We start from the raw sequence: 13,209 nt of genomic DNA, 5'->3' as shown, positions 1-13,209 counted from the left end.
TACGTATTTCCAGTGTATCTACTTTAATAGAGGTTTAAATTATTACACAGTGAAGATTCTGGTTAAGTTATGATTTTATTTTAAGCTAGGATGCTCTACATCATTTATTAGGTACCCCCGATTTTCAATTGTAGACAAGCAATGAATTTATCTACTTCTTATAAACACTTTTGCTTTTCTAATCTACACTTAGAGTCATACAGTATGTTACTCATTTTGAAACAATAAAACATTACAGGAATAGGCATTCTCTTTTACTGCCTTCAGATCATAACTAAATTTCCAAACAATGAATAATTACCAGAGTTGTTTCTTAACAATCTTTTTCACTCTCAGTTGCTTTAATGCAAATATGATGCAGACAGTGTTATAACCAAAAACTATGATGCATTTTTATCATGTAACAACTACAGAATTATTTTTATAGCTGAATTATTTTTTTCTTTCTCTTTAACTAACAATTGTATAGTTATGAGCAATCAGACAACAAAAGTGTTATGATTCGTCGAACTGTCCTGCTATCATTGACATAACTGGTCTTATTTAACATGCTGCTGTGTTATAAAACGTGTGCCTATTTCATTGTGGGCCTGTATTCTGTTTTTGCTCAGTACGAATCTTCATTAATCCATCTTACATACCAAGTGCCACTCGTGCTGCAGAAGCATCGTAACTTATCCAAAAGGAGACCCAAGATAGAATCGTAATCAGTATGGAGGGCATGTAGGTCTGAAGGATAAAGTAGCCGATGTTTCTCTTCAACTTGAAGCTTAGGGAAAGTCTTGGGTAGGCACCTAAGAATAGAAAGCAGGAAAAAGAAAAAGATTATTTAATTCAAAAACATTGCTAAAAGACATGAGGTTCAGCCTCTGTGGTTAAAAACGCATTTGCTATATTGCTAAGTCAGTCAAGTGCACAGTATTTTCTTATGCTGTTGAACAAAACATTAACAGGAAATTAGACACACATTTTGTTGGAGAAAAATCAGCAATCATATAATAGATACTAGTAAATAAACTCAGACCCAAGTCTGCAAAACTATGAGTATTATATATTAATTTTGCATTTTGCATTTATTCAGGAGAAAAATGCTAAAATAAGTGTTAGGTAATCTGAAGTGGCTGTACAAAATAGGATTTATATGTAATGCATTATCAAGATATTTTTATTTCCAATCTCCATGCCATTGCCATTAGTCCTTTGCAGCTTCATTAGTAAAGGCACAAAGGAAAAGGCATCAAAGGAATCCTGAAAGCTGCAAATAACTTTGTAAATACATGTAATTAAGAGAACAGCAAGTTTTGCATCCATATACTTAAGCTTTCTGACTGCTAATTAACAGACGTAGTTAAACTTAGGTTGACAAAATGTGCTCATGGCAGACCAGTGACTCATGTGTTCTCTTCTATGAAGTGCAAGAATGTAAGTAATACCTTAGAGGACACTAATTATGAATAGTTTTTCTGAGCAGCGTTAATATTAAAATTGGGCTGTATCTCCACTGTTCGCCAACATCCATTTAAACAATGCTCAGAACATCATATGTAGAAAGCTGGCAAGTTGGTTTAATTCAAATGAAACTCAAAAAGAACAGCAAAGGGGATATTATATTTAAACTCACTTTCTCCCTTTTCCCTAAGTTTGTGTGATCTTGGAGTGTTGTTATTTTGCATTGTGATCTGAATTTTTAGATGTTTTGGGGTAGATTCTTTGTGTGTCAATGGAAGAAGCCATAATTTTTCATAGTACATCTACATTTAGTTCTGCATTTTCACATCACACCTTGCATTCCATATCTACAATTCCAGAAATAACTTGGAGAAGTGTATCCATTGAAACAATATAATGCAATTATATTTATACAGCTATTTAAATTTTCTGTATGCAATATATAATTTCAAATGATTTTAAAATACTTTACGTGCTGAGCTTCTGAAACATTTGCAGAACAAATCTTTAAAATATGGCATCCCCAGGTAAAATAATGTTTATAACAAATGATACATGGTCTTCTTATTCAAGGATCGTGTAAGCTAATTAAGAACATAAGGGAATGCACTTTGAAAATATGTCCTTCATGTCAGCCTAAATTTGTATTCATTTTATAACTTTAACAAGGAATAATTTATGCTTTGAAACTTAGAAATGGGATTTGATTCACATCCCATAAATACATAATTCTGAACTACATTTCTTGCCTTTATGACTAGCATAAATGAGAAATTTATTTTACCTCCATGACCCATAGTTATGCATTAATTTAGCTGCATATTACTGAATAAAAGCATGTCAGAAAAATGTTGTAAAAGACTGATGTGGAAGACATGTAGGAAGTAAGTGTTTTTATATGTTTTATTAATTTATTATACTGATCAAGCCTTAGCTTTTGATTTTATGCACAATACTGAGAGCATCAGGAGACGGTCATTTTCAGCAACGTTAGTGCTTCAGTGGAATTCATTTTAGTGGTTGTCTTTGGCAAGGCATCTGAGCTACTGTATATCTCTTCACTATGGTTTTTATGTCCTACACGTTCCTTGCTCTGAAAAACTGTTATGGGCAGTCCTATTTACAAAATAGCATTCCTCTGGATCTAAATGTATGGTATAGTTTTAGAAGGTGTTCTCAGGATCTGCCTTAAACTATGTACAGATTGTGTTTCCTGTCCTAGGTAAAGCACAATCATTTATTGTAGTGAAGCCCATCTATGCCCAGAATGTTTGGGAAGTAATATGCCTGGATTTATTGATGTTCTCTTCTTACAAGCCGATTCATATTGCAGAAAACAGAATATACCTGGCTTTTTTCATACAGTATTTTGTTGGATGGTGAGCCTTTCTAATAGGTTTAGGTAAGAGTCATGAGACCCTAGCCTGTAGCTAGCCACAATACGGTGAGGGACCTTATCTATGGTGACTTGCATATGGATACGTTCCATGGTATCATCCTGTTTAACTAACATGAATGTATGCTCATTGCTAACACAGAATGAGACACCTCCATCTTTGGACCCATTCTGTGCTGTTGTCAGTCTAAATGTGTGGAGGGCACTGTAGCCTTGCACTGTTGGAGTACGTTCTATGGCTTTAAACTAATTCTTGGTCTGAGCACAGATGCCTACAGTCTCCAGAGTGAGAAGAGCTTGAAAGGTATGGAGTAGTTTTGTTTTACGCTCTTAGCATTGAGCAGTAATACCTTAAGATAGCTTAGAGACTTTTTCACTATATTGGTAGTTTTGTCTTTTTGCCATTGCATATAAAAAGGCTCTAAGGGGTGGATAAAGTTTTAGCCAATATTCAAAAGTTAGGGAGAACAGGTACAGCCCATCTTTGGGAAAGCAACATGGTCTGTTGTCCATGTCCTCCCATGCTGACACCAGAAACTAAGACATTATTAAAATCAATCATTTTCTGTTCATATTGTGGCATCATCCTAAATGAAGTTAGAATTCTGCTCAAGTCAAGGCATATACCTGTCTGTGACACATATTCAGAGAGATCCATAATGCCTCTTTTTATATAGTCCAGTGAGGTATGTCTCAGGTGATTTGCATTCACACCAACAATGATAGAATTATATTGGTACCTATGGTGCGGTGATTTATGAGTATGTGTAATATTGCAGATCCTGGTTCCAGATAGGCTACTAGCCATAATCTTCTCCTTGTCTAACCTGGTGAGAGGGACATCTGTGTGTGACGCAATGGAGACCCCCAATGACAACATTAGTAGGAAAAGTATATACTTGCCTTATTGGCTTTGCTGTGGGGCATTGAGTGTAGGCTTATGTGAGATGTTTGTTGTTACTTTTAGTGTGTGTGTGTGTGTGTGTGTGTGTGTGTGTGTGTGTGTGTGTGTGTTTTAATGATTTCTGAGGAGTACTGCTGCTGTTAAGTGGCTTTGAATGTCTTTGAGATTTGTGAAGTTTTCTTTGAATTGCCTCAACATACGACAAACTGAGTATGTGGTGAGTGGTATGTGTGAGAGGTTTAGTGTGGGCATTCTTGACAACCTTATCTGTATGTGAGATTTTTGCCTCCAAGGAAGTGACTCCATTGTGCATTTTAAACAACTCCCAAACAACTAAGTCCCTGATTAATCTGCAAGGTGATTTGCAGGCAAACAGAACTAGAAAAGCCAACAAAAATAGAAATTACTATTTTTGCCACAAAGTTAAATAGATGCTTTAAAAATTATTAAAAACAGTAGCGATCACTGCATAAAGTAAACATGCAGAAAATTAAGAACATATTCCTTTTTTAGCCTGGATGGCTCTGAATGCAGTCGAAACACTTAAATAGTTTTGCTGAGATCTGGAAGTGAGAAAAGAGCCTTGCAAACTCCCTGATTTATAGCAGATTTATTGTAGAGGAAAACAAAACACATATTAGCATGTCTGCACAGCTATAAAATTAAAGAAGAAATTGTGTTATGAGACAAGCCAAAATGCATAACCTGATAGACTTTAACATTATGTTTGTAAAACTGATGGATGATTACTTTAGTACATTGCATAAACTAAGAAAGGGGACAGCAGACTTGTAGAGCCATTGAACGTCAATTTAATCCATACATGGATTATACCCTGCTATTTTAACAGTACCATGAAAGGGAAACACACAAGGGTTAGATAACAGGAGAACTACAAGTTTTTGTTCCACAGATTGTGCACAGTGAAAGCTGGAACAACAAAGAAATAATTTCAAATATCCCACCAGAAATGGACTGGCAATCAAACATGTGAAGAGTCAGAGGGGAGGAAGAAAAGGGTCATGGAAAACATCCGATTTAGTTGCATCTCAAGGAAAAAAAACTAAAGAAGCAAACAAAAGCACACAGAGTGATGCTAACTAGATAACTGGATCCGAAAAGAATCTGGGCATAGTAGACAGGAAAAGAGTAGAGATAATAAAGGAAATACGAAGGGGATATGCAAAAAAAAGATACAGTAAGAAGAACAAGAAGCTGTTAAAGCAGAATCCAGTAGAAGAGGAGAGTCTGATAAGAGCAGCAGCAGAGGTAGGAACAGAGATACAGAAGAACATACTTCCAAAGAGGACCCATTTCAACTGGAATCTTAGAGGATTCATGTGCCCAGTGATGGACCTCAGAGGCCCTGAGCAGGCTGTCCTATTCAAAAGGGGGGTGGGGGACAGAATAGAACAGTAGCAAGACCGTTGGATCAGAGGAGGAGGCCAAGAGGAGGGTAGCTATCAAGGACAGGATAGCCTGGTCATACAGGGAGAGAAGAGAGAAGAAATGGGAGACAGTGCAAAAGAAAAAAGTGAGCAGATGTACTCAATAAATTCCATAACATGCAGGTCTTGGGTCTTCACTGCATGTCAAAAGAACTAATAGACTAAAGTCACAGAAGTGGCAGGATAAAAGGGAATTAATAAGATTGTAAGGAACTAATGGGTTCTATGAACATGGAATATTATTCAAAGATAACAAGTAAGCATTTTTAATGTAATACAAAATAGAGCAAAAAAACAAAACTAACCAAAGCACAGCAATAAGAATGCATATAACTCCAATAAATAAACGTTTATTGTTAGCGCTTTCACAGTTCACAATGACTGCTTCATCAGACGTTTGATGAAGCAGTCATTGTGAACTGTGAAAGCACTAACAATAAATGTTTATTTATTGGAGTTATATGCCTTCTTATTGCTTTGGCTTGGTTCATTTTGTGTTTTGCTACATTTTAACAATGCTGTGTTTTGCAGCCCTGAGTGGAGAACTGTTCCTGTTCCTGGTTGCTGTTGTTGTTTGGTTTGACTTGATTTTTAATGTAATGTGCTCCATCTGTAAAAGTTTGGTACTGGGTAAAGGGAGGGGTACAAATAGATTGCAGTTACATGGACTTTCTTATGATACACCATATTTTATCAGGCTTCTAGTTATGTTTAAAGGTAAACTTTATCTCTGAAGCAGTAGACAAATGCGTTGTATCTGAATGAGAGCAGCAGAAAAAGAAATAAGGAAAAAACAGTTTTAGGTTTGACTGCAATGTTTTAAAGCAGAGAGAGAATAGCCCCTACCCAAAGGAAAAAAGTTAAAAAGCATCTCAGTTCCTTGGATGTCATCAGATATTAAACAACAAATATTCATTAGAGATAAGGTTTGGAAACAGTAAAGAACTACCAAAACAATATGAGCAAGACAAAATTACACCACATTTAGAAACCAAGTAAAAAATTTAATTAAATAATTGACACAACCTTACAGTCGTATATTACTCAACAGTTACTTAAATCCAAAACTCTACTGGTCTTGCATAATAAAAATAAAAAAACACTACTTAAACAAGGGAAACATCCACACACAGCCCCTTCCTAAATAAAACGATTATATTATTACCCTATTTTAACTTACATTTTATTAATTCAGCTACTACTCCTTCCCATTAATCTTCAAAAACTCCTAACTCCAGTAACAGCACTCCTGCAGGTTCTTTCACCTTATTACAAGCATATAGAGGTTGCTGCAAAAGGTAAAACTGACCTCCCTGACTCCTGACCATCATCCCTCTGAATATCTTCAATCTGCCTCTGAAGCTACAACGTACCCTATTGCAAATTTAATTAACAGAGCCATTGCTACACAATATATTCCAATCCCGTGGAAAAACGTCTTGCATAATTCCAAACCTTAGAGGTGTCGTACACAATAATCTCTACAATTGTAAGCCTATAACTATCCCCACTTTGGAAAATACTAGAAAGTGTATATAAAACAACTCCTCTTCCACCTCTCCTCTAATAATCTGCTGTATCTCATCCAGCATGGTCTTTGCCCAGGTTATAGCACAAAAACTGCTCTCCTGTTATTATTAAGCAACATCTATCAAAGAAAATAACTTTGGCTTCTTTATAGCTGCTTTAGATATTTGTAGACATTGTAAGGAGAAGTACAAACTAGAAAAAAAATGAAAAAGGTGAGCGAAAAAAGAAAGGGAAGAATGGAGGGAGGTGACAAGTCACTCCCAGTCAAAACAGGAAATAGGAGAGATGGTGAAAAAACTAAAATAGCAATCAGAAGCAGTGACTTCTGCTATGTAATAATAAAATGTATACAATGCATGAGGATTGCACAATGCGTAATTATGACTGTATATGAAAAATAAGATACAAAAATTACACATACCTAATAGATAGCTGACTGTGTTCTTTACCTTAAAAAAGGCTAGATAATCCTTGAAAAAAAGGTTTGAATAAAGCCTAGGTAATCCTTGGGTCAGGATCAGGCAATGAATTTTTATCCTGCTTTTCTTTTGGTTAGTCTGAATGAACTATTCTGCTGAAACATTTTCTTCTTAAGATCATAATGGTACTATTATTTTAAATATTGTAAGCACTCTGCATGAAAAATGTTTCACTTTTCTACAATACATTTATACTTCTACTATTTATTTATTGATACTTGGTTACCGGGAAAGTCTGACTGGGTAGAAGCCCATTTTCAGTGGATGCCTAGGGAGAAAAGCTCCAAATTATTTCAAAACATTTTAAGAACGATAATTTTACAATCTTCAAAAATAAAACAAAACATCTGTAGTTTAAATAATTATAACAAATTAGTCATAATATAAAAATGTTGGTTAAGAATCAATACAAGTTATATGACAATCATTTAAAATTTATAGAAATTTAGACAGTCTGTAGGGAAATTAAGGGTAAGTTAGTCTAATGCAAATGGGATTTGCAATATGAAGTGAGTCAACAACAGGCTTATGTTATATTTAGAGAGAGAAACAGGAAAGAAAATTTGTTAGAAGTAAGGAACTAAGTGGAACAAGGGAGGGTAAGAAGGTTTAAGGAATGAAAAGGTACTTGTTCACATTTAAGGATATAATTTACCCTGGATTTAAGTAAGAGAAGAGCCAGATTTTAGCTAGGAAGTCTTTCAGAATGGTTTTCAAAGATGGGATGGAGGGCATTGACCTGATGGATACAGATAAGGAGTTCCAGGCCTTAGCAACCTTGTAACAAGTACAGACAATGCCCAGCAGATATGATGGGCTTATACACAGATAGGAGTTTTTGGTCACAGTATCACAATGACCAAATGGGAACATAGTTGTATAGAATGTGTTTTAGTGCTGGACAAGCAGATGGATGCTGGATAATTTTATAGATGTTAAGAAGATGTATGCATGTTAATTGATGAGGCAGTTCTAACCACTTTAGACTTTTTAATGCTACACAGTGGTGGCTTCTGAAAGTTTTTTTGCTGCAAATTTAACAACTGTATAGCATTGTTCAAGTTTTAAATTTTGTGAAGCCTGGAGCTTAATAAGGATGGGAGCACTATAAAGAAGTGTGGGGAGGAGATAAGTAGTGGTAAGTGTACTTTTAGTTGTGTTGGCGAGAAAGTTTTTGGCTCTGTAAAGCATCTCTAGTTTTTGATGAGATTTTCTTATGTAATTTTGACTGTGCAGGTCAAATGCGCACTTATCATTAACTATTACCCCTAATAATTTGCTATGCTAAGTGACTTCAATGGCTGTATTATCACGAGAAAGGACTTTACGTCTTGTTTTTTCATGAAAGAGTTTTTTTTGGGGAAAAAGTAGTAGTCTGGTCTTTTTTCTGGGTTGAGCTTGATTTGTGAGTTACAAAGCCATGTTTCAGTGGCTGTTAAAGCTTCCTGATTAATTTTTTGGAGGTGCACCATGTTGTCAGATGTGCAAATGAGAGTGAAGTCATCTGAGTATTGTACTATGGTGGCCTGTTGGGTACATGTATAGAGGGTGTTGATGAAAATGTTAATGTTTGATACACTATTCAACCACTGTAAATGTATTACTTTCAGAGATGACTGGTCTCCTACCTCTGTATGAAACTTGAAATTTACATTTTTATTCATTACCTCCAAGTTAAAAATACAGCAACTTGTATATTCTGTGCATGATACAGTCACCTGGCTTTTAATATCACACTGATGTATGGATTGTAACCATGTTATGAATTATTATTATTATAATACTACTCCTGATAAGACTAATGTTACTCCTGATTAGAAGAAAAAATAATGCAAATATGCTTAACAAATCTCAGAGCAGTTCTTTGTTTACAGGAACTTAAATCAGAGAACAGGCACAGCAGGATTTCAAAGATTTTATGATAGGACTTGCATTTCAAATTTAAATACTGGTGCTAATACAGGGGTTGCTATCTTTGTTTAGAGCTCTTTAAACTGGAAAAAAAGGCACCATAGAGGAGGGGAAGAAACTATAGGATAGGCTACTTAAAAAAATTCAAAGGATACATATCATTGGGGAGTATTTATGTGTTTAATCTCAAGCTTTTTACAGAAATGTTGCTTCCATGTCAGAAATACAAGCTACTAAATCCTAATCGCTTACAGCAGGGGATTTTAATATGGTTCCCATCTTTAACAGAGACAGGACATCCCCATATACTGAATGATGCATTCACTCTCAAACAATAATTAGAAAATTCATGGGTGAAATTATGTGGTGCATCTTGCACCTAGATGACAACCCATTCACATTTTTTCTACCCTGGGGGCATAATTTGAGTTTCTTAGATTACCTGTGCGGAGACATGTGTGAATGGGCATACCTTTGTTGAAGATTGTGTGTCAGAGCTGGCAACTTGGTACGTAAAAATCTACTGCCAGTCATTAGCAGACCGGAGTTCCGCTGTGGTGACCCCTAACTGGGAAAAGCCGAAAGACACAACAACAACAACAACAACTGGCTTGTGCCTGGGAGTCTGATACAACAGAACTACAAAGCTGGGATTGTAACATATCCTCCTTCTTAGACCAGTCAATGTTTGCATTCTCTGTCTCCTATTCTACTCCAAAGGGTGCTGATAGACAATGAAGGATACACACCTTGGTTCTAAAAGATATCAAGTCCATACATGATATCTGAAAGGGCTGAAAATATTTCACAGGATTAAACTTAGCGAGTCTTTTCTCCTTCAAGTACTGGTAGAACTTATGCAAGTTGCAGCTCTGAGACTTTTATAGAGCTTCTAAGTCGAAATATCTTAATTAGAAAAAAAAGACATCTACATCTGGAAGGGAAAAGTACAGAATTTACATGTTGCTTGTTAGAGCTGCAAATTGAAGGACAGGCCTACATCTCATGCCACTATAAAGGTCACTGGCTCTACGGCATTCTGAACGCATTGTGACCCAGTCATGAACTGCGGAGTGTAAGCCTGGCAAGTTGATGCCATTTAGAATGAAAGAGAGGAAGGTGATGAGCGTTATTACATTTAAAACTGACATACACATATCTCACAAAGTCACATTAGCAATATTTAACAAAGTAGAAAGGACAAAATCCTGAAAGGGCATTAGTTTTATTAAAAATTCCTTCACAGACACAACTTGAGCTTTCTTGAGAGACCCATTAATTCCCAGGAACTAAAAACTGTGTTACTGGCATTTCCAATAGGTAAAGTTTCAGGACCTGACAGACAGTGCTGAACTGGAAAAATCTTTAATCCCCACAATTTTCTTCCCATCACAAGCCCTATACAAGTTGACTGAAAATACAAAGTTTATCAATCCATCATACAGAGTGACTATAATTATGTTTCTGCCTAAAAATGTGAAAAGATACCAAGAAACTGCAACACTGCATTTTTAAACCTACAATGCTATATGTGTATCTCTATTGTGTACCTCATGGACATACTGGCCTCTCTGGTTTGATCAATCCAGGCACGGCATGTGTAGCGTAGATCATCTAGTCACACTAGTGCACTCTCTGCAAGGATTACAAAGAGTTAAAGAGCCAGGAGTACTATCTGATCAGTTTTGAAAAAGCCTTTGATACTATAAACTGGGATTATTTCTAGCTAATTCTTTTGAAGCAAGGATTTTGTCTATCTTTCTTTATGCATTCTAGGCTCTGTATACAGTGTCCCTGGCAACTGTCTTCACAAACTCCTTCCTGTCTTCCATCTTTTATTGTTTAGTTTTAGTTTTTATTTAATCAACTTTGACTCTTACTAACCTTAAGAACTTCAGCACTCAATACGTCTCTGCCATGAAGTACTTCTTTAAGTTATTGCAAATTCATATTTATTACTTTATTCACTATAGTCCATGCTATCCTCTTCTATTGCATTTGATCTTTCTTGGCAAAAGTATTTTCTTTAGAGAATCTTGTCTTTACAATATGTGGACAACATATTTGAGTTTTAATTTTAATACTGATTTTCAGTTAAATGTTTGGATTAATTTTCTTAAGTACTGACTGATTTGATCTTTTTGCAGTTCACAGAAATCTCAAAAGTGTTCTCCAACACCACAATTTAAAAGCATCAGTTTCCTGGTGCACTGCTTTACTTATATAGTCTAACTCTCACAGCTGCATGTTACTATTGGGAAAACTATAGCTTTGGCTATGCAGACATTTGTTCGCAATATGATGTCTTTGTTCTTTAAAACATTATCTAGTTTTGCACCAGCTTTCCTTCAAAACAGCAAGCATCTTTTAAAGTCATGGCTGCAATCATCATTTTCAGAGATCTTTAAGCCCAGGAAAACAAACTATCAGTGCTTTACTTTTTCACCATCTACTTGCAAAGAATTGATAGGGCTATGTGACATCATTTTATTTTTGTTACTCAAAAAAACAACAGCTTTTACATTTGCTGCATTCACATTCATTAACAAGGTGTTCAACTTTTCTACACTTTCAGCTATTGGAGTGGTATTATCTGCATATCTGAGATTATTTCACCCAACAAAATTTGATTCCAGAATTTGACTACCCTTACCTAACATTTTGCATGATACATTTAGCATATAAATTGAATAAGCAAGGAGACAATATACAGTCTTGTTGTATATTATTTAATAGTTTAACATGTTTGCAAATGATCTTATTAGACCATGCATAATATAGTTTCACTTACTCCAGATCTGTGTTTGTCATCTCCCATTATATATACTCAATTTGCTCTTAAACGTAAACAATGGTGTAGAGTATGTAGAGTATTTATCTCAACTGGCAGTTTATTCCACACCATGGGAATTAACCTAGTAATATTCTTGCTTTTTAACAGCATTTATACACTTCCTTTGATAGCAGGGTTCTCTGTCTCTTAATCTGAGAAGGTATTCGACTAACATTAGACTTAGTGCCTTCCTTAAGTCCAAATTGATCATTGGTTTAAAATATTATGCTAAACATAATTTTCATTGCATCAATCTATACACAATACTACAAATTCTTCTATATTTCAACCTTTCTTCATACAACTGTTCTTCTATACTTATGGTCCTCTTTGTGTATTGTCTCTATGTACTCTCCAAGAGTATAATCTTGAAAAGACGTACATTATATTCAGTAATCAGTCTAAGTAAGTTTATGAATAATGCCTTTAAAACCTCAGGGTCTGGGGTCATGGCAGTGTTGCAAATAAGGCCAGTCTGATGCAAATCTTTTATCTTTACCTCTTGACCCTGTACATGAAAATCTTGCTGAGATAACTATGTCTGGATCTTTAATATTTTTAACTATTCTCAACTTTGTACTGTCCTTAACTATTTTGATGTTAGCTTTAATCCAAAGCAGGAGCATAATTTTCAATGTATTAAGCTTTAAACCAATTTTATCATCCCAGTCTAGTACTTCTTTTAAGTAAGCATTTCCTCTGACTAGTTTTTTCTATTTCTGCTCTTACTTTGCAATTGTCAGACCCATCCTTCAGGTTGCCTCTTATTGATATCTATCCATACTGATTGTTTACTCTCTGATATCACACATTATGCATGATAAGCTAACTGGTTATTTGTCTATATAATAATGCCATCATTAACCCCAGCCTCTGAAGACATAAAACTATATATTCATGTTGCATGATGTGAAATGCTTTTGTTTTACCAAGGTATACTGTGATACATTCTTTGCCTTCATCCATCAAAGCTGATATCCTTTCATAAAATGATACTTGACAAGTCAAAGTGGATTTTCCATTCATAAAACCATAATCTGTATAATCAAACTTAGGATCATAAATGTCATTTAACTCTAAATACCTCAATGTAAAACATTTAAAATATTTACCTATTATGTAGGCAAGAGTTTTTGGTCTATAATTTGCTTTATCATGTTTATGGCTTCCTTTAAATACTAGGACAATATAGGATCCTTTCCACTCCTGAGAAACACATCAATTTCTGAACATGCTGTTAAATATCTACACTAATAGAG

At 35.2% G+C, this 13,209-nt stretch overlaps 1 protein-coding gene across 1 annotated transcript in view; it reads right to left on the bottom strand.

The window, feature by feature from the left end:
• GABRB3 (gamma-aminobutyric acid type A receptor subunit beta3) overlaps positions 1-13,209 on the bottom strand; it is a 948,374-nt gene that overhangs the window by 272,745 nt on the left and 662,420 nt on the right. The window contains exon 7 of the mRNA XM_044072165.1: positions 642-794. Within this exon, the coding sequence (XP_043928100.1) occupies positions 642-794 (153 nt within the window). The remainder of the gene's footprint in view (positions 1-641; positions 795-13,209) is intronic.

The sequence above is a fragment of the Protopterus annectens genome, chromosome 5.part0, assembly GCF_019279795.1.
Source record: "Protopterus annectens isolate FY-2018-M chromosome 5.part0, PAN1.0, whole genome shotgun sequence".
NCBI classification, from domain to species: Eukaryota; Metazoa; Chordata; order Ceratodontiformes; family Protopteridae; genus Protopterus; species Protopterus annectens.
Note: the sequence above shows the minus strand (reverse complement) of the source record. Positions and strands in the feature narration are given on the sequence as shown.